At 38.4% G+C, this 21,180-nt stretch overlaps 3 protein-coding genes and 1 long non-coding RNA gene across 6 annotated transcripts; 1 reads left to right on the top strand and 3 right to left on the bottom strand.

Annotated features, from left to right (window-relative positions):
• Nucleotides 1-1,217: 1,217 nt before the first annotated feature.
• On the top strand, nt 1,218-3,724 carry LOC111488895. The gene is made up of 2 exons (XR_002719296.1): nt 1,218-2,536; nt 2,934-3,724. It is a non-coding gene; the product is annotated as an uncharacterized LOC111488895 (long non-coding RNA).
• A 120-nt stretch (nt 3,725-3,844) lies between these two features.
• Nucleotides 3,845-7,628, bottom strand: LOC111488892. Its single transcript, XM_023136821.1, has 4 exons — nt 6,090-7,628; nt 4,590-5,921; nt 4,399-4,516; nt 3,845-4,283 (listed from the first exon to the last, which is right to left on the bottom strand). Exons 1-4 carry the CDS (start codon nt 6,852-6,854, stop codon nt 4,027-4,029), a joined length of 2,472 nt encoding a protein of 823 aa, XP_022992589.1. The 5' UTR covers nt 6,855-7,628; the 3' UTR covers nt 3,845-4,026.
• Nucleotides 7,629-8,908: 1,280 nt separating this feature from the next.
• Nucleotides 8,909-17,178, bottom strand: LOC111488893 (hippocampus abundant transcript-like protein 1). The gene is made up of 15 exons (XM_023136823.1): nt 16,679-17,178; nt 14,722-14,937; nt 13,465-13,576; nt 13,259-13,371; nt 12,146-12,268; nt 11,883-12,055; nt 11,728-11,803; nt 11,562-11,648; nt 10,435-10,515; nt 10,308-10,340; nt 10,144-10,197; nt 10,030-10,071; nt 9,874-9,952; nt 9,723-9,793; nt 8,909-9,108 (listed from the first exon to the last, which is right to left on the bottom strand). Exons 1-15 carry the CDS (start codon nt 16,703-16,705, stop codon nt 9,016-9,018), a joined length of 1,380 nt encoding a protein of 459 aa, XP_022992591.1. The 5' UTR covers nt 16,706-17,178; the 3' UTR covers nt 8,909-9,015.
• A 468-nt stretch (nt 17,179-17,646) lies between these two features.
• On the bottom strand, nt 17,647-20,990 carry LOC111488894 (nifU-like protein 4, mitochondrial). 3 transcript variants are annotated; one of them, XR_002719294.1, is made up of 7 exons: nt 20,757-20,990; nt 20,516-20,677; nt 19,986-20,161; nt 18,917-19,020; nt 18,719-18,830; nt 17,941-18,066; nt 17,647-17,902 (listed from the first exon to the last, which is right to left on the bottom strand). XR_002719294.1 is itself a non-coding variant. In XM_023136824.1 (6 exons), the coding sequence occupies exons 1-6, from the start codon at nt 20,953-20,955 to the stop codon at nt 17,998-18,000; spliced, it is 822 nt and encodes a 273-aa protein (XP_022992592.1). In that variant the 5' UTR covers nt 20,956-20,990; the 3' UTR covers nt 17,651-17,997. The 3 variants fall into 3 exon arrangements, 1 of the variants encoding a protein (XP_022992592.1); XR_002719295.1 differs by having other exon boundaries at nt 17,647-17,845; XM_023136824.1 differs by having other exon boundaries at nt 17,651-18,066.
• Nucleotides 20,991-21,180: the final 190 nt, after the last annotated feature.

Genomic DNA, 21,180 nt, shown 5'->3' with positions numbered 1-21,180 from the left:
AAAAAAAAAAAAAAAAAAAAAAAAAAAAAAAAAAAAAAAAAAAAAAAAAAAAAAAAAAAAAAAAAAAAAACTCGAGATTGTTTGAGCTATCTCTAGTATAAAGTCATGGCTCTGATTTCCTCGTATATCTATGTAAGATTTATCGAATTAAACTATAATATATTAATGTCTTCGAGCCGTTGGTTTATGTCTAAAACTAGAAGTATTGTGGGTTGTGTTGAGTTGGGTTGAGACATTTTTTAAACCGAACTTAATTTTTTATTAAATTGGGTTAAGTTGGGTTCGAGTAATTTATCAAATATTTATTCTTAATAAACGTAAAATATTTATTTATTTTCAAACATTTAATTAAGATTTGTTGCTCAATTTCAAAATATTTTGAAAATTTATCTTACCAATAATTAAAAGTTATTTTTAAGAGGGGTTGGAGAATAAATAATTATGATATTAAATAAATATATATGTATAAATAATTATATAGTTAACAAAAATTATCAAGCGTTGCAAGAAGTGTAGCTCCTAATATCACGAGGATGACAAAGCAGGATCGGGATATCCCCGCCCTTTAAGATAGACCTAAGGTCTCCAAGCTTACTAGTTAGCGTATGAGAGGATTATCGTACATACAAAAACGATAGTGGTTGTAATGGTCTAAACTTACCACTACTAGATATTGTCCACTTCGACTCATTACGTCGATTTTAAAACGCGTCTACTAGAGATAGGTTTTCATATATGTATAAGGAATGCTTCAGTCCAGTGAAGACGTTCTGGCTAGCACATCGCTAGGTTTTTATTAGATATTGTCTACTTTAGTCCGTTAAGTATCGTCGCTAGCCTCACAGTTTTAAAGCGTGTCTATTAGGGAGAGGTTTCGATACCCTTATAAAGTGTTTCGTCATCTCTTCAACTGATGTGGGATCTCACCGTAGTGTCGGAATATTTTAACCCTCTGAACTAGACTTCTAAGAGCGGTAAATCTTAAATTAAATTATTTTTAAATTACCGTACGTATGAGGAGGAAGAGTTTATTTTAAAATTAAATTAATATATCTTAAAATGTTATTTTTTGAAGCTTTAGGACTAAATAAATGCGAGTTAATAAATTTAAATTTTAAAGAAAAAAAAAAGTGTATTTTTAAAAGCTTTATTTATTTATTTATTAATATAAACCTGCTATTAACAAATTTAGCTATAAATAATCGGTTTTTGGTCGTTCGCGCTAGTCGGAACCAATGCCGTTCTCCCAAGCTCTCGATCGTATTAGGTGAAAGGAAATTTCGGTCGACAAGAAATTGTTTGCTTGTGATTTGTGATTTCCACAATGGAAGCAGAAGCGAAGGAGTATTGCAAACAAGATCAATGGATTCACAAAATCTACCTCCGAAGGTTTGAAAATTTTCCCAGTTTGATAATTCCTTTATCAGGTGTTTGTTGAGATTTTATTGCGATTATTGTTCCATACTCCTGTTCGATATTTCGATTGGGTGGGTTAGGTCATGGGAATCGAATGTTTCTGTTTGTTTGTTGCGACTGTTTGGTGCGAATCGATCGATTTCAACGATTCTAGGGTTTTATTCAGGGCTTTGTTAGCTATTCAGGAGTAATTCAGCTAATTACTTAACGACGCAATGTCGAAGGTGTGAAGATTACGATGTCAGAGAGTCGTAAAAGATGGAACTACGTGCTCAGGATCGGCTTCATCTGGATCATGATTGATATGATAAGTCCCGACGGGAGACACTGGATCGATCTCCGTGTCTTAGGAGAAGTTTGAGCCCTCACGGAATTGATGGCTCCGGACGCGAAGTAGGATTTGGTTCATAGGGTTGATACCACTGAAAGGAGGGACAAGCATTGGCATCTGAGAACTGGCAGGAACGATGTCATTGGGTCAAGTTCACATTCTTATGGTCAAGCGAGGAAAATGCCCAACTGCGAGGAAAATGCCCAACTACGAGGAAGTGTTCCTGCACAATGATCACAGCCAAGGAAATTTTCTGCTGTCAACAAAGTTGTGATTATAAGCATGTCGTTCGGTATAGGCATGATGATTTGAGAATTAGGAAAGAAAGAGAAATTATTCAAGGGAGATGTTCAAATGTGGACAAAGGATGACGGATCAGAAACCTTTGGCTTTGAAAAAGGGCACCGCAATGGATATCGGTCGTACATCAATTTATACAGACTTCTTACCATTTTCCCAGGGTTTTGATGTGCGAATTCAATGAAAGACTCAACTTTTGAAACCATGTAGTTTAGAATAAACCTCAAGTCTCATGTTCACTTGAATTTGAAGAAAGCTGGAGGTTTAATTTAAGGAATATTGGATATTCTGCCAAGGAAGTGAAAGCTCTTCGTCAGGACACTGTAATATGGGTTCCTGAGATCTTGCCAAAGGAAGAAGCAGTGGTTCACAAGGAGGATCTTATCATCTGGCCTCCTGTTATTATCGTCTGCAACATTTTTCTGTCACACAGCAATCCCGATAAGCGGAGAGTTGTAACGATTGAAGCGCTTGAGTCTTTCTTAAGAAGTAAGTGACATTTTATACTTCAAAATAATAGTGTTGATTAATATTTGGCTGAATCTCCCTCAAATAAGAAAAAAAGGGGAGACAATTAGGTCCATAGACCCGACTAATGTTGTTTAAAGTTTACTTCTATCTCAGAGCATATCTAATGCTCCCATTTAAGGTAAATCTATGTCAAAGCATGACTAATGTTCTCACTTGAAAGTAAACTCTTTTTGTTGCGCCTGCAGATTTTGAATTGGCCTTATGGTATGTAAGTTATTTTGTTATTCGGTTAAGGCGTTGGCCCTCGATTAAGAAATCCGTGGTTCCAATCCCCACACAACTTATTGGACTTGAGAAAAAATATATATTTTGTTATGCAAAGGTATGAAAGCATTAACGTGCTGTTGAATGACAGGTAAAAGTCTGCTGAGGGGAAGAGTGAAGATGAATTTGAGGGTGTCCTGCAGATCGAAGTGTAATGATGTTGAAATTCCTGCGCACCGTTTCTGGTTGACGGATGCAGAAAGACTCGACAATTCTTTTCTGAAAGGAGACGTGGAAGAGTGAGTGCAGAAATGGCGAAGGTAATGAATCGAAATCCAAGTGCCAATGTTGTTTTCCAGGGGAATATTGTGATATTGGAAGGAGAAAATACGATGTCGAAAAATCAGTCTATGAGCGAAACCATTTTCCGGTGCTTCTCACAACATCTCTCAAACACAAAGTCAAAAAGTATCAACCGCGACTCGGTCTATGTTTTCTCCTGCGTAGGGGAGTGATAATGGGGGGAAACAAAAATGGAAGAGGAAATGTACTTGGACATTGCAGAGGATTTGGATGGCGTTGAGTTCAATGCAAGGAAGTTGAGTATGATAAAGAGCAGCTCAAAAAGGGAATTGTGGAGTTGTAAAATGCTCCTTTTAGGACATTTATAATTAGCATTTGTCAAAAAGTGGTAATCAAGCCGTTGCAGACGGATAGACCATGGAGAACAATATTAATTTTTCTGGCATCCTTACCAGAATACCCTTCAGGAGGTCCACTGATCGAGTCAAGTTTTGATCTGTAGTACTCGTCAACATGTTAAGAGAATCAAGCTCGGTTTGAAGCTTTCCCACCTCAGCAACCGAATTTGAAGGTTGGATCCCTCGTTGAGGTGATTCGACATTTGAAGCTTTGCTAAATCATCATTCATTTGTCAGCCTTGCCATTCGTGTTCGTGAGGATTGCTGTGTCTCACTGAGGACAATCACCCACGAATTAGTTGGTTATGACCCACAATCGAAATTAACCAGAAATGAGAGAGCATTACGATATAGAAACATAGAAGATAAGTTGGTATATTTAGGACCTGGGAAAAATCAGGACATCTCATTGTTGTTGTACATAATGGGTGGGTGCTGAGAGATTCTTGTAATCATAATACAAAATAGAATGTACATATTAATGAAATACTATACAATAATAATAATTAAACCAATTGGGATATTCCCAAAGGAAACAAAATCTTATTCCAGAAAACAAGCGGCGGCGGCGGCGGCGGCGGCGGCGGCAGCTCCAGGCAATTCTGATGCTTGAATTGCTTCGGCAATTCTGAGTGCTACTACGGCTTTGTAAGCTGCCAAATCTGCATTCTCCAACAGCAACTGTGCCCTTTGCCGCTTACTAACAGCGCTCTCCATGCATCTCTCTGCTGCTGCCTTGGCGTCTTCATACTTTTGCATAGCATTCTGCTCCTCCACGGCATCTCGTCTCGAAACTATGGCTACACAAAGACCGTCACCAACTCGACGTCAAGACAAATGCTATGCATAGAGAAAACAAGCACAAACGGTAAACAAATAGAGCCAATAATCATCAAGGCTGCCCAGCAATTCTACCTTTCAAAATACTTGATTGGGTAGCTCTCCCAGATTGGCTCGTCTGTCTTTTGATTGATCTTTTTCTTCGCATGATCGGTTTCGGGACCACAGGAGGTTTCCTCTTTGATTGATGTGCCTGGAAGATCATCCAAATAATTATTCACATATGGTCTTAAAAACAAACGCACACCGTATGGTGAAAAAAGTACCTGGAAAACTCGTATCAGACATGATTTTCTTTGTCTTCGTTTCCTCGTCCAGTAAGTAAACAATGACTCGACTGTCGGTCGGCTACCGAGAAGCATGAACATATCAGTAGGTGCTTTCTCATCAGAGAAGGCATCGGGATTACAGAATAGTTCCTTCTCAAAAGCGTCGATCATCAGCTCAAAACTATCCCCCGAAAGACAATCATGTTGCTTGTCTGTTGCAATAAGCTCATCGTTAAACTTACTCAACCATTCCTCATCCTCAGAGTCCATGTCGTAGTTGGCTGTACTCTTCGCCCTCGCTCTACATACCTCATCGTCGTTTACGGAGATGTATGTATCTGGCCTTTTAAAGTAAGTACAGCTACTATCAACATAATCAGGAACTTCAGACACTCTAGGCACAGGAATGGCTTTAGCAGTAAAACACGGTATATTGCGATCAGAACACTCCTTGTATAGATCCTTGAAAATTAACCAATCCCTGCGATTCGGAAACTCCAGCTTCCAACCATTATCAGCTGACCACAATATCGCATGTGTAAAACGATTGCAATAAGCGGGCTTCATAACCGTTTCTACTTTGTGGGTGTATCGAGTTGAACCATTTTTCTTGACTGCTAGAAGCCATTCACACGAGGCAGAGAACTCCAACACAATGTTAGCTCCCTCTTCTCTCATACATCTATCAGCTTCTACAATTAATATATTGGCATTGCAGCATGATGAATCAACATCCATTGCTGATCCCAATGCAGTCGAACTCACACGCCCAGAAGAATCTCTAAGGGCAGAGTTCTTGTGCCTGTTACAAGATGCTACAGAAGGAAAAGATACACTGCGTTTCATATCATCAATCCCGAAAATGCCAACAGTTTTTTGCATAGCAGCAAGAGAATGGCTTCTAGGTCTCCTCATTCTCAGTGAACTTCTCCTTTTCCGTATACCACGAGAGCTGAAACCATTTCTATATTGCAAGGCCCGACTACCTAACCTCGAAGCTCTAACAGACGAGTGTGAATTAGATCGAGTATTGGTATGATCGACTCCAAAGGCCACGGATTTGCAATCCAAAGAATTTCTTACAGGAGGATTGGAAACATGTTGCTCTTCCACCATGCTGTCTTCTTCACTATCACTACTCATATCTACATCTAACTGTTCGTTATTATATACAAGACGAGCTTGAATCCAAGTCTGTCTAAGAAACATCTTGGAATGTAGGTACATAAAAGGGAAAGGAACAGCAGAAAAATCCAAATGAAACAATGGAATACACTGCCTGCTCCCAAAAATCACACACATTCCAGAACTTCCAGTAGGAGGATAACCCTGAAAGACAGGTCAAGATCAAATCAATGAAATGCCCAACTTAACAGTATTTACTTTGATCAAGAAACAAGGGAATGAAATCTCTAAAGCCCATTTCACAGAATCCAATTATCAGCCTAGAAAACAAGTGTATCTAAACGCACAACTACATTAAGAAGTTAAAAATACCTGCAAGAAACGCATCCCCATCGAAGCAAATACTCCATTGATCGTATTGGATAACAAAAATGAAGCTAACTTAGCCACATTCAGGTCAGGACTGTTCAAGTGTCTAAGAACAGATTGTATAAAATCAGAAAAACAACCATTATTGATACTACTACCGGCGAAAATAGTAAGAACCCGATCGGAGGGCAGCGGTGGTGAAATGCTCGGCCTATGGAGATGTAGCTTAGTAGAACGTCCACTTGCAGTAGGCTCCCATTGTGCAATGTCAGTCTTCCTAGATCTTTGTCTTCGAATGAAGCGGAGTCCAAACATCCTATCCCCTGATATAGCATTATCACCCTCCATTTCATCAAAAACATAGCCATTTTCGGCACGACCCCGCTTCCTCTTCCTGCTATAAACCTTCCCAAACATTCTATCCACATCACCAGACTCGCCACCGCTACCAATTCTAGGAAAAACCTTCAGTGGTTCAGGCACTTTCACTACACAAGCATCCTCCTCCTCACGAATATTAACAACGACAACCCTCTTTGGCTTGACATTTCGAACTTGGGTCCACTTCCCATGGAGCCTAACCTGACCACTTCCGCCCCCATTTCCTCTGCTGTCAATAACAGGGTACCAGTCACTGGCGTCCTTAGATTTCTTAAGCTTCACCTCACCCGATTCAGGCCAGAGCCGTCTACCGGACCTTAGAACTCTAGCTCCATCAAGACCCTTAACCAATCCAAAAACTCTCGTCCTTCTCATCCCAGACGGCATTGCCGTACGGTAATAGAGAATTAACACCACCCACCAATCAAATTCTGTATCTTAGAATCGACTCAATCACCAAACTCTGACCGGCATCGGAACCGGCGGCCGTGGAAGTAGAGCCCCGCCAGTGGTTAACAACCACCTACTCGTTCAAACCAGTGTATGTATACACGATGATCCAGAATTTTGAAATTCAATCTAACACGAAAACAAGACTTGGCGCCAAAGATTTCGAAGCGAGGAAAAATTTAAAATCAAACATCGGAACAAGCAGAGAGACATACAGCACCAACATGAAATTACAAAAAAAAAACAAAAAAAACAAAAAAAACAAAAAAAAAAAAAACAAAAATCTTCACCACAGTATCTCTACAATAATCTAGATTCAAACCTAAAAAACCAACAAAAAAAATTCAAAGATCATTTACAGAGGCTATAGAAAACCCCGAAAAAAACGTCGACAAAAACAAAGACGGAGAACCCAAAAAGAACTCGAAAGATTAGATCCGAAAAAATGACCGAGAATCGGTGAGAGTGAGAGCGTCTCATACAAACTAACAGAGAAGAGAGAGAGAGAGAGACGACGGCTAGGGTTTATGATAAAAACCACTGGGGAAATGGAGGCGGGAAGAAGGGGGAAAAAGCGGTCGCCGACTGAGGAGAACCGTTGGATGAAAAGATCGACGGCCAGATTCTTCCTAAATGGGTACAAGAAAAATTTTGGTGCAGGAGCGAATTCGATTCAGCTTCTAGGGTTTTCTCTTTTTATTTATTTATTTTTTTAAAAAAAAAATTGATTTTTGCAATTTATTTTAAGGAGTGGGAAAAGAAAAGGCGGGTTTGATATTTTGGAAGTCCGCGAATTTGGGTGCAATTACTAAAGTAGGTCTCGACGTGGCCACATATTTGAACGACAGCTGGCATAAATTTTAAAATAATATTAAATATTTGTGTCGTGTTTGCATTTGCATGGTCCGTATCGGAAGCCGGAATTTAAAAAATATTAATATATAATTTATTGTGATCAATGACATAATGCAATTAAAAAAATGAGTTTTTATTATTAATTTTTCCAAAACGCTCATTATTTATATAAAATTATAATTTTTTTACTTTTAAAATTAAAAACTATTTATTATACATGGTTAGATTTTGTGTAACGCCCAAGCAAAATGGAAGCTAAAAAAATGAGAGCTCCTGTGTTCTAGCGAAGGCAAGCGTGTTGAGACGAGTGTTTCGGGTCACTTCTTTTGAAATGGGTTTTTCAAGGATAGTAGCAGGGCAGCACAGGTGTGTCGGTATTGCACCCTAGCCTGCGTGTCGGAGGTTGCTACATACACCCACTAACCGGTACGGTATATGTAAATGACATGGCACGGGGTATGGGAGGGTCAATGCCTCGATAAAATTCGGATGGATGGATGTTCGAGAAGTCCTGATGAGATGAGCGACACGCAGACCTATTTTCGATGGCATGACCAAGCGAGTTGTGATGGCCAACAACACCCCTAGACTCGAGATGGCGTCAAGACATATGGGCCATGTTGATGGGGATCAAAATGACAAGATGAGATGTGAGTTGCATTGTGAGACCTTGACCCCAAGCAAAGGCATGAATGACTTGCCCTAGTGTAAAGACAAGTCGGTTGTGTCGCAGACGGTTGAACATGTACGCGCAAACGGCGTGTGTAGTCAAACAAGCTTGAAATAGTACGTAATGGATCAAAGCAAACAATAAGTATGTAACGAGTCAAAACAAACAATATATATTAGCGGTATACTTGAACTATTACATTTTATTTTTTAAAATAAACAATAATTTGTATATTCCTCTATTTTTTTTTTTATAATACAATAGAAATATCGATTCATCCTCACTTCTATATCAAACCATAGTAGTACAAAACATATTCAACGATGAAAATTTAACACCTCGATTAAAAATGGACGGTTCAGATCTATCTTTTCTTAAGCTCAACAATTACGAGTAAGAAATTAAAACGTTAATAATAATTAATATCTTATACACCAAATCATATCGATGGATCATCGTGTTCGACAATATTACTATTATTTACATAAAAATAATCAACACATAAAAGTTTAATATTCAGTCATTAAGCTATTTTCCATATAAAGAATGGGTTATTATTATATAATTCAACATTTAAGCATCGTTCAAAAATGGTGTCTCAAGGTCATCCTCCTCCTTGCTTTCATGTCCTTTCAGCAGGCAACATCCATGCCATAAAGAAATCGCCTGTCCCAGCACGAAACTCGTAAATATTCGGGTTGGTTTGGTTTAACTCAATAAGAGTAGATCCTAAAACCGTCCTATTTAAAACGTTGAAGGACTAAAATAGAAAAATTAAAAATTTAGGGACCAAAATAGAACAAACTTGAGAGTTGAAGGACCAAAACGAGATTTACACCGTGATTTAAAAAGAACTCATAAACCAATCCTTAAAACACTCATTTGCTTAAACTTAACTCAATTCGAACACATTTACAATCCATTGGCTTGATATGTTGAGTATAAGTTTGGTCCAAACCAACCTTTCAATAGATGTCTACGTCTTATAAGTTCATGTAACAGCACAAACTCACCGCTAGCAGATATTGTCCTCTTTAGACTTTCCCTGTCGGGCTTTTAAAACGCGTCTGTTAAGAAAAGGTTTCCACACCCTTATAAAGAGTGTTTTGTTCTCCATAAATTTCAAATAACCCCTTAAAAGTCACGAACTTTAGGCACTCTATTTAGCGAAATTTGTCTTAAAACGTTAATTTACTCGACCTCAACGCAACTCAAATAAACTAATAACCCGAACAACCCGAGCAACCTAAACACTAACGATAGGGAAAGAGACGTTTTACCAAGCATATGGAGGCACAGACAATGCTAAAGCCTTTACAATCAAAAGGGGCATCACTAGAAATGAACCATGCTGAAATAATCAAATATGAATATGATCAGTTCTCCAACAAGCAGTAAAAGGAGAAGAAGCAATGAACCAAAGTCACTCACAGGTCAAGGGACTCATAACAAGTGGTGACAATAAGCTTGCTATTGACTCAACACCAGCAACAAATCCTTGAGCCTTCCCCTGTCGTCGATAAAAAACGTTATCAAACGAGTCCTTAATAATTTTTTCGATAGCGATAAAACAACAGCTTTGCCAACCTGATTGCTCGAGCTCGAAGCTTTCGAGACAATTGCGTAAATCTGTAAATGATTTGGGAATGATTAGAAAATTATGATTATAAGAGTTCATCTTTTTTGTTCTTGGACACTTACTGCAGGCCTTGCTAAGACATATATGACTTTAAATGAGGCAGCTAAGTATGCTACCTGAGAGAGGACAAAAACATGTATTATGAGATTAAAAGACTCAAAAACAGATCAAACTGCTAAAGTTGAAGAAAATTTTAATAATTTGTTTGATTTTTTGAAGTTCATACCCATGCTGCCCATGCCAAGCCATAGAACAATGCCTGTATAGCCAAAACAAAAGAAGAAGCTTTTAGGACTCTATTTTTGATGGAGCTAATAAAGGGGAGGTTATAAATGTAAGATGAAACGACTCACATAAGCTACTGATGCAAGTATTGCCAAGCATAGTATAGCTTCCTCGCCTATCAGTGGATTTATAAGTGGTAGCACCAACATCTGAAAGAGGATTTGAACAGTTTTCTTTCAATGAGTATTGAAGTGTTTGATCTAACTGATACGAGGACGACGATTTTCGGTAATGGTGTAGAAGAAATCCATGGAAAGTTGGAGACGGATGCAATTTGTATTTGTTGTTGTGAGATACTATGTTGGTTGGGGAGGAGAACGGAGCATTGTTTATAAGGGTGTGGAAACCCCTCTTTAGCATACGGGTTTTAAATAACTTGAGGGAAAGTCTAAAGAGGACAATATTTGTTAGCGGTGAGCTTGGGCTGTTACAAATGGTATTAGAGCTAGACACTGGGCGATGTGCCAGCGAGGTGGGTGAGCCCCGAAGGAGGTAGATATGAGACGGTGTGCCAGCAAGGATGCTGGGTCCTGAAAGGGGGTGGACACGAGATGGTGTGCCAGCAAGAACGTTGGGTCCCGAAGGGGGGTGGACACGAGGCGGTGTGCCAGCAAGGACGCTGGGCCTCGAGGGGGGGAGGGGGTGGACATGAGGCGGTGATGCTGAGCCTCGAAGGGGGGTAGACACAAGGCGGTGTGCCAGCAAGGACGCTATGCCCCGAATGGGGTGGACACAAGGCGGTGTGCCAGCAAGACGCTGGGCCCTATAGGGGATGGACACAAGGCGGTGTGCCAGCAAGGACACTAGGCCCTGAAGGAGGGTGGACACGAGGCGGTGTGCCAGCAAGGACGTTGGGCCTCGAAGGAGGGTGGACACGAGGCGGTGTGCTAGCAAGAACGTTGGGCCCCGAAGGGGAGTGGATTGAGGGGTCCCACATCGATTAAAGAATGGAACGAGTGTCAGCAAGGACGCTGGGCACAGAAGGGGGGTGGATTGTGAGATCCCACGGCGATTGGGAAGGAGAACAAAACATTCTTTATAAGGGTGTGGAAACCTTTCCCTAACAGACACGTTTTAAAAATCTTGAGGGGAAGCCCGAAAGGGAAAGCCTAAAGAGGATAATATTTGATAGCGGTGGGATTAAACTGTTATCGAACCAGACTGTTTTTTCAATTCTTATTAGAAATGAATTTACCTGAGTGAAAATCGAGCCGAATCCGACAAGCATCAAGATTTCCGAGTTTTGGTTTTTATCAAAGCCAAAAACCGCCTTCAAATAGAACTACAAAACTTTTAAATTATCAGTTAATGATATCATATAAAAAGATTAAAGTCCAACTCATATCTTCATCAAAACATACCATTAGAACACTAGTGATGCCAGTCATTCCCAACTTAAGGAAGAAAGAAACATAAGTTATGCTCCTAAGTGTTGGACTGCAGAACAAAATGGAGCTCTTCAACATGACACTTCGCAAAACATGACAGAAAAACATAAAAGCTAGAAAGAACATACTTGTCAAGGACTATTCCAGCTGCATCTCTCATTGTTCCGAATCGTCTATTAAGAACGTCGACTGTCTTTGATAAGCAGCCGGGCTCTTCATCACTCTTTGGTACTCGTTTTACGGTCTCGTCCACGAAGAAATACATGTAGATGGGACAAAAGATCAACAGAACGATTGAGACCTGAAACGGAGAAGTGAATTCTTGATGTTATAAATGGAACATGAAATTATGAGTGTTAAATCTATGATGCTAGAGAGGGGAGATTCGTACCAAGAAAATGTACTTTTCGGGTAGAAACCGCGCTAGCAAGTTTCCGACGACATGGGAAGCGGAACAAAGGCCAGTGATCCAACCAAAGACTGCAGCTCTCCTACTTTCATGTACAAGATCCGCCTACAAGTTGGAAAAGCTTCAAAAGACTGTAAAAACTTTCCCTCAAAACATCAAGTTAAGAACATAATTGTAACATCCCAAGCCCAGCAGATATGGTCCTTTTTGAACTTTCCTTTTTGGGTTTTCCCTCATGGTTTTTAAAACACGTCTTCTATGGAAAGGGTATAGCCCTATTTCAACTAGTGTCTGGCACCATTCGGTGACTGGCTCTGATACCGTTAATAATAGCCAAAACCCACCGCTAGTAGATATTGTCTTTTTTGGACTTTCCTTTCCAAGTTTCCCCTCAAGGTTTTTAAAACGCATCTTCTATGGAGAGGGTATAGCCCTACTTCGACCAGTGTCTAGTACCGTCCAGTGACTAGCTCTGATACCATTTGTAACAGCACAAGACCACCATTAGCAGATATTGTCCTCTTTGGGATTTCCCTTTCGAGCTTCCCCTCAAGTTTTTTAAAACGCGTCTTCTATGAAGAGGGTCTAGTCCTACTTCGACACACCGTTTAGTGACTGGCTCTGATACCATTTGTAACAGTCCAAGTCCAGCCTTAATAGATATTGTCCTCTTTGGACTTTTCCTTCTGAGCTTCCTCTCAAGGTTCGAAAGCATGTCTGCTAGGAAGAGGTTTCCACCCCCTTATAAACAATGTTTCGTTCCCCTCTCCAACCGTTGTGGGATCTCACAATTCACAATCGATATGAGATCTCACAATAATTGATTGCAGTGCAAACAAACATTTCAGCTCGTTTACTACAAATCCTTTCTAAACATCGTAAATTCAAAGAATAGATTCCAAAAACTCGGTTTTTGTTTCTCAAAGTGAGCGAAATGGGGTAACCTAACATCAAAAGGACGAGTCATCGTCATAACCATTGAGCTATGCTTATGCTAGCACGTCGTATTCCATTATCCTACACAAAACTAATAATGATAATGCTATCAAAGAATGCCATAAACAAAATTAAAACAATATAAGAAGTTATCATTACGGCATATGCAACAGAAATGAAGAATATGCTGCCTTGACTCAGTATCTTTGCTATTGTACGAAGCACATAGTAAGCATATATATAAGCCCTGGATTGATCCCAAACAAGAACGCCTGAGACAAAGATGCATAAACAAAACTTCAAAATTTGGAAGGAAAAATAAAGAACATATGTTTTTCATATGGGATATGGAAATAGAAACATACCAAAAGGAAATATGCTTGTTGATATTGTTAGTAGTAGTAAAGGTTTTCGACCATACTCATCCGCAAGCTGACCGAGCAGTGGAAGAACTACCATTTTGAAGATTCCAACGACCTGTAATTCAAAAGAGAAAGCTAAGAACGTCATTTTTGTTACCCTCGTTATCAGTTCTATGCCCAAGCCCACCGTTAGTAGGTATTGTTTTCTTTGGGCTTTCCCTGTTGAGCTTCCCTTTATGGTTTTTAAAACGTGTATGCTATGGAGAGGTTTCCACACCCTTATAAATAATGTTTCATTCTCCTCCCCAACCGATGTGGGATCTCACAATCCACCTCTCTTCAAGGCCTAGCGTCCTCGCTAAGACTTGTTCCCTTATAAAGAATGTTTCGTTCTACTCCTCAACTGATGTGGGATCTCACAATCCACCCCCCTTCGGGGCCTAGCATCCTCGCTGGCAATTGTTCTCTTCTCCAATCAATGTGGAACCCCCAATCCACCCCCTTCGAGGCCCTGCGTCCTTGCTTGCACACCGCCTCGTGTCCACCCCCGTAAAGGCTCAGACTCCTCGCTAACACTTCGCCCGGTGTCTAGCTCTGATACCATTTGTAACAACCCAAACCCACCGCTAGTAGGTATTGTCCTCTTTGGGGTTTCCCTTTCGGGTTTCTCCTCGAGGTTTTTATAATGCATCTGCTAGGGACAAGTTTCCACACCCTTATAAACAATGTTTCGTTCTCCTCCCCAACCGATGTGGGATCTCACAATCCACCTCCCTACAGGGCCCAGCGTCCTCGCTGGCACTCGTTCCCTTATAAATAATGTTTCGTTCAACCAGAAACATTCATTATAAGGGTATGAAAACCTCTCTCTAGGATATGCGTTTTAAAACCGTGAGACTGACAGGCAATACGTAATGGGCTAAAGTAGACAATATTTGTTAGTGGTAAGCTTGGGTTGTTACATCATCGATACCCATGAAAATCTGGCCCTAAAGCAATGGTTCAAACTACGGTGGAGCTCTAATTTTCTCTATTTCGAAAGAATTTTCAAATGTTTTCGAGGGACTTTAAAATACTTAAAAAGTCAACATGCCCTCAAAAATCAGCACAAGTTACCAAAACGATCACTTAAAACAAACGAGAAACATTAGAAGTATGCATATTACCAAATCAAACAAAGTAAAAACACAATAAACAAGAACAGAGAAGCATAAACAGAGAAATTCAAAAGGCAGGAATCAAATGAGATGGAAAAATCACCGTTTGCTCAGTTCCATTGAAGTAAATAGCTTGAGGGCAAGTGGGGTTTCCAGGACAAAGAGCATTAGTGATAACATCAACAAGAACAGAAACAGTCATTTCTTCAGCAATCCAATGGACGCATAAAGGCAACAACAAGTGAACCAAAGGCCTCAGCTCTCCAAACCCACATTTCCACGCCGCAAGATGCATCTTCGAACCCAAAAATCTTGCCGTCTGAGTATCAACCAACACAAATCAATACATATAGATGTCTATATCAGGTTATTCGTTTCTGTAATGTTCTGTGTAAAAAACCGCCAAAACCAACAGATCCCCAAGTTTTCAGGGGAAGGGAAACAAATGAATAAATGAATTTGAGGACAAAAACTAAATATCAAGAGGGGAGAAGAAGAGAGCAAGAGACAAGAGGGGTGGCGCTGCTGATGTAATATGCATACGTGGCAACGTGTGTCCACGCTGGAATTTTTTGAAGTTTTTTTTGGACCCACCGAAATAAACGGAGTTTACAACGGAACCCAATCCAGATTGGGTTATTTTTTTAATTATTTAAAAAAATTATTCTATTTGTAATACAAGTTGTATTAATAACTAAAATCATATTTACAAGTCATAACACATCATTAATATCGGTTAGGATTCATTAGGTTGACCCGGCACAGAAAATGTCAACCCCGCAAACCAAACCAAATCTTCTATCCGTCCCAACCTTTGAAGTAATTAAATTAATCAACTCATACAAGGAGGCCTATTAATTTATAATTTAGGCCACATAATATATATATATATATATATATAAATATAAAGGGAAAAAAAAAAAAAAAAAGAAACTAGAATATAGGAAGTTGGTCAATGTGTGTGTGACGTGGCGGATGGCAGGCCACGCGCGCGCACAAGGTGGCGTGCGGAAGGCGTGTGGCGTTCCATTGGTTGCGAGTGGAATGTAATGTTTATTACAGAAAAGGCATCAAAATAAAGTATGAAGCATGCCCTCATATCCACTGCCTCCTAGTAACGTAACGTACATGCTCACTTCCATCCTTTTCTTTTTATATTAATAATTGAAAGTATTATTATTATTATTATTATTTTTTTTTTAAAAAAAAAAATATCTAGTAATTCTTTTATTTTAAAAAAAAAAATTAAAAAAATTTATTTATTAGTTATAAAAATTCAAAATTTTAGGTTAATTAGACACAAAATCAAAATTTCGAATATAATACTAATCCGTAACTCTATTTGAAAATATTTTAATTTTTAATTTTAGTTTTTGAAAATTAAGCGGGTAAATTTTGAGTTTATATGTTTTGTTATTATAATTTTTTTTTTTTATAAATGTTTACAAAATTCAATTTAAGTTATAAAAACATGCATCTCTATATAAGGCAATAGCATTAGCTTGCAATTAATGTAGCTTATATTTAAAATATAAAGAACAATTAAATAAACATATAAAAATGATAATAAATAAATAATAACAATTAAATAAGTTGAAAGTGACTAAAGTGGCTAGTGGACATTCTAAGAATTGCCCAATTGCCATCCATTCCTATGTATCCAACCAAGAAACCATATATAAAAATTAGGTTAATTTTTTAACTTAATTTAAATTTTTTAAATTTTTTTAAATGTTGAAAAAGTTGATCGATTAGACGTAAAATTGAATTTTATATTTAATCAATCTTAACCTTACAAGTTTATGTCTCAAGTTTATGTCTCGTTGATCCATGAATCAAATGTTTAATCAAATATTTTATAACTAAATGTTGTGCAATCGAGTGAACTCGAATACTCACGAATAAAGAGGAGGAATAAGGGAAGGAAAAAGCATACAAAACTTCCAAGCAACGGTGACTACCTACCTAAGATTTAATATTTTACCACTAAACGTAGTTCAATCGAGTGAGCCTGACTATTCACGAATAAAGGAGAGGAAGAAGGGAAGGAAAAAACGTACCAAATAGAAAGTTCTTTCAGCATGCATTAGCCCAACCTCACTTGAATTGCCTCGTCGATCCGGAGCCTAGGAAAGCAGGCCGGTTGGTTGATGCAGCATGCAGTACTTACCTTAAAGATGTCACACTCAACAAAATAATTGAGTAAAGGGGCATTTAAATATTTAAAAGCCATAATCACAGATCAACCAATGAACTCTAGGAAATTACATGCAGATATAAAGTAATAATAACATCCATAGTCAAACATTCATAGTCAAAAAGATTAAGCAACTTGGCAATAAAGCTATGCATTAAACAGTGTTGTCAAGCTTCCCAACTAAATTTTACAGAAAATGAAAATCTCAACCTAGAGAAAAATGGCTTTCACTCTACTACACATTGATACATTTACCATCAAGATGGTAATTGGTGACTTTATATATGAGATCCCGTATCGGTTGGAAAAGGGAATGGAACATTATTTATAAGGGTGTGGAAACCTAACTTAAGGGGAAGCTCGAAAGAAAAAGCTTAAAGAAAACAATATCTGCTAGCAGTGGGCTTGAGCTTATTACAAATAGTATCAGAGCCAGACACCGGTTAATGTACCAGTGAGGAGGTTGAGCCCCGAAGGGAGTGGAGGTGGACATGAGGCGGTGTGTCAGCAAGGACGTTGGGCCCAGGGAGGTCCCATATTGATTGGAGAAGAGAATGAGTGTCAGCAAGAACGCTGGATCTGAAGGAAGTGGATTGTGAGATCCCACATCAGTTAGAGATGGGAACGAAACATTCTTTATAAAAGTGTGTAAACCTCTTCCTAGCATACGCGTTGTAAAACCTTGAGGAGAAGCCCGAGATGGAAAGCTCAAAGAGGACAATGTCTACAAGCGGTAGGCTTGAACTGTTACATTATCACTCAGCTAATGCTCTGGTTGATCTTAAAAGATGGCAATATTACCAGCAATTTTCGAAATCGTCTCAGCATTCCAGGATATAGATAAAAAAATGTTATTATTGAATGAACAATCAAATCTCTCTTATGTTTACCATATATGTTCGTCATGTCCAAAATATGGTAAGTCCATGGAATCCCAGTTCCACATCTTTTTCTAAGCAAGGAACAAAAGTATATGGTACTCTACTCTATAAACCATGAAATAATTCAACCACGACGCCCTTTTTATTCTCTGCATAATAACAAGTACCCGTATGGTCACCCCTCAAGATCAGTGTTGCAGTTCAATCTAACAAAGAATGAAACAACCAACTCGTAAGGGCTCACCCTCAAGATCAGTGTTGTGGCTCAACATAACATAGAATAAATAGACCAACTCATCTTTTACTCCATCTGGCTGGTTGATTTTACATCCTCTTCCTCGACGTCAAATTCTTGTTCCACGCCCTTCACCTAAAAATTGAGAATAGACATTCAAATCATAGATATTCCAAAAAAAGAAAAAAAGATGTTTATGGATCTGAGAAGCATAAAAACAAAAGAGGAAGAAAGAACCTATATACCAAAACTAAGCATCTGTGTAACATTATTCTATTTCAATTTTCTCCCTTTAAAGTGAGTGATTTCTATGTTGGCTCTCTAGGGTACATTGTCTTTCGTCTTATCAAACATGCGGTGTTCGTCGATGCATTCTTGTTATCCATCGAGCATGTTGCATTTCATATGATTATTTTCAGTAAAACATGAACAGTAGCTAGAGCAAGTTTCAGTGAGAAGTTGGAAAACCAACTGTTCTTAGTCATAAAACTTAGATTCAATCTCAATTATATAGTGCAATGTCCTGCCATTCCTAATATCTAAAAAAAACAAAAAGTCCTTCCATTCCAGCTGGTGGTGTCGGTGTGTATTCAAGCTCAATACTAACATCATGCAACTAAATTAAGAAATATGCCTGTAGGACACCTCAGGTTGGGTATCGTGTAAAATATACTGCTAACATAAAAATAAGGGAACAAAAGCAATCTACCTAGATGTCCAAGTGGAATATTGGATATGCTTCTCATTGAACATGAGCTTACAAATACAAAGATTACATAACTCTCACCTCTGGTACATAATGCATCAACATATTTTCAATGCCAGATTTTAGAGTGACGGATGAGCTTGGGCAGCCACTGCATGCTCCTTGCATTCTCAATTTGACAATTCCAGTTTCTCTGAAGAAGATAGAAATGGAAAATTCAATATATAACCACATAAAAGAATCATGCATACAACTCCTAACCTGTAACTGAAAACCTACTCATTATATCCCCTGTATTCAATATCTCCACCATCATCTTGCACTGTTGGTCGAATACGAGTCTCAAGCAGCTCTTTAATCATAGCAACAGTTTCAGAATCATCCTGAATAAAGGCACAGGAGGATAGACCTATTAAGAACCAAGCTGTATCCAACTACTAGAATAATAAAAATTTATGATGTTTCCAATTCCAACATGACAAATATAACTTTTAAGGGAAGCTTCAAAATTGCAGCACGGCAAACAACGACCACAAAATCAAACCTCAAATTTAAATATTACAAATAAATTTTGACATATAATAGAAAGACATTGACATACTCATCTTTTAGGTAAGTAACTCAACTTCCTTAAGTAGACATACTAATTTTAATAATAACTAACAAGAGAACTTCAGTTATTGAAAACAAAAAGTGCAATTACAGTAACTTTATGTAATTCCTTTTCAATTCTCTAGGTCTCCACAAGTGGCACAGTAGCTTGTATATCCCTCGCTTTATATTAAAGGAAAAACCCATTTCTTAACGACAGGCCAGAAAAAATGTAACTAATTTGACTTAAGAGAAAATCGAATGTCCATCAAAATGACCAATATGAAGATCAGAAAACAAGTTCTTAGCCAAAGTTGTATCCAAAAAAGTAGAAATGGAACTGCAAGGCACCACATTACTCTATTAAGACCATGAGCCTCAAGTACTTTTAATCTTTAGTATGATGACATTAAATGTTCATAGTTCTATATTAGTACTTAAGGAACATAAAATCTATGTATATCGATTAGTGTGGTTTCATTTCACCAAGGAACTCACATTCGACCTAGTATCAAAAGAGAGAAAGAGAACCATATAGAACTGCATAATTTTTTATCAAAACATAACCTAATATAAAATTATCATAAATATCCCGAGAGAGAAAAAAAACGTAAATGAGTGGTCAACTTTCTTATTTCTAACTAATATGTAAAAGTTCGACAAGAGGAGAACACCATGTGATCTAAAAAATTAACTTGTTTTTTAATGAGTAAAACTCTAACAAGAAAGTGGATTAATTTGCGGTTAGAAGACATACTTCGTTGATGGCTGTGTCCATGGCAGCAGCAGTATTAGCGTCTAGAAATAGTGGTTGTCCAGAAGAATAGAAGTCCATGATTGAAGCAAAAATTTCAGGCTTAAGGAAATCCCACGAAGCCTCATTTGACTTTGTTACAGTAACAAAATCTGATCCAAAGAAGACTCGGATAACACCTGCACAAGCAATCAAGAACGCCTCACGCCAGAAATCAGTAAAACCAGTAAGAACACTTGTAAACCAACACCAAGTCATATATCAATTAAACTTCAAACTAGCACTTATTTACTATGCCTCACAACTTTCCTACGCTCAGCTGGCTAAATTGATTAATAATAATATTCCATGGCTCAGTTCAATGTCGATATATTTCCAAACCTCTAAAGGTCAACAGCTATTGTCTCTTTTACGGGTACAAAAATGCAGGCATACATCTTAAACTCCTTAAAATGCAGATAAAAGGAAGCGGGTATTCCAAATTGAAAATCCAACAGAAACCTAAAAAGATATCATAAGTTCAGAATATGTACCATCAACACCATAAAGAGCCTTTGCTAGTGGGGAGTTCATAGCAGTGCGCGCATTAGGAAAATCAGCACTTCCAACTTCCATAACAGGCTTTCCAGGATAGAACATGAGAGATGAAGGATTGGGTGTTGATTGAGTTTCAATGAACATTGTTCTTTTTTGTCCTGAATGCAACAAAATACGACAGATTATTAAAAAAAAATTACAGCTGATTCCAATGATGGTTCGTCAAAGCTCACGCACCTCCAAATTGGCTCCAACTCCATGAACGCAGGAAAGGATCGGAGCAAGTTCTAGACGATACAGAACACGAAGCAGCTTCTTTTCCGCCGAATATAGAAGAAGTTGTTGCGGCTGAGAAGAATCGAATCTTCCCACCTCCATGAGAACCCAGTGTTGAAATTCTTCGAGCTCGCACAATCAAACTTCCTAAGCCCCTCATTTTTCCCTCGCTGTTCTTGCAAATTGAAGAGTTCTTCCTGTTAAATACCTAGCGGTTAACTGACGCATAGAACGCCGGTTCAGTTCGGGTTGGTCGGTTCGGTCTAATCTTGTTCGTGTTGAGTAATTAGTAACCGGTAAAAAAAATATAGTAAAATAAACTACATAATAAAAACAAACAAATGATTTAACTGATCTCAACATTTGGATTTTTTAGGGAAATAAA

The sequence above is a fragment of the Cucurbita maxima genome, unplaced genomic scaffold, assembly GCF_002738345.1.
Source record: "Cucurbita maxima cultivar Rimu unplaced genomic scaffold, Cmax_1.0 Cma_Scf00014, whole genome shotgun sequence".
Lineage (NCBI taxonomy): Eukaryota > Viridiplantae > Streptophyta > Magnoliopsida > Cucurbitales > Cucurbitaceae > Cucurbita > Cucurbita maxima.
The sequence above is the reverse complement of the archived record's forward strand: the minus strand, read 5'-3'. Positions and strand labels throughout refer to the sequence as shown.

Excerpts from the sequence above, each read along its gene's own strand:
- LOC111488892 (XM_023136821.1), bottom strand. The coding sequence starts at position 6,854 with ATGCCGTCTGGGATGAGAAGGACGAGAGTTTTTGGATTGGTTAAGGGT. Across the intron at positions 5,922-6,089 it reads TGGGGATGCGTTTCTTGCAG|GGTTATCCTCCTACTGGAAG; the intron begins GTATTTTTAACT and ends CCTGTCTTTCAG. Across the intron at positions 4,517-4,589 it reads GTCTGATACGAGTTTTCCAG|GCACATCAATCAAAGAGGAA; the intron begins GTACTTTTTTCA and ends ATGATCTTCCAG.
- LOC111488893 (XM_023136823.1), bottom strand. The coding sequence starts at position 16,705 with ATGCATGCTGAAAGAACTTTCTATTTG. Across the intron at positions 14,938-16,678 it reads CTGAAAGAACTTTCTATTTG|ACGGCAAGATTTTTGGGTTC; the intron begins GTACGTTTTTTC and ends GTTGATACTCAG. Across the intron at positions 12,056-12,145 it reads CCGAAAAGTACATTTTCTTG|GTCTCAATCGTTCTGTTGAT; the intron begins GTACGAATCTCC and ends TCTCCGTTTCAG.
- LOC111488894 (XM_023136824.1), bottom strand. The coding sequence starts at position 20,955 with ATGAGGGGCTTAGGAAGTTTGATTGTGCGAGCTCGAAGAATTTCAACA. Across the intron at positions 19,021-19,985 it reads TGGACACAGCCATCAACGAA|GATGATTCTGAAACTGTTGC; the intron begins GTATGTCTTCTA and ends GCCTTTATTCAG. Across the intron at positions 18,831-18,916 it reads GAATACAGGGGATATAATGA|AGAAACTGGAATTGTCAAAT; the intron begins GTAGGTTTTCAG and ends TATCTTCTTCAG.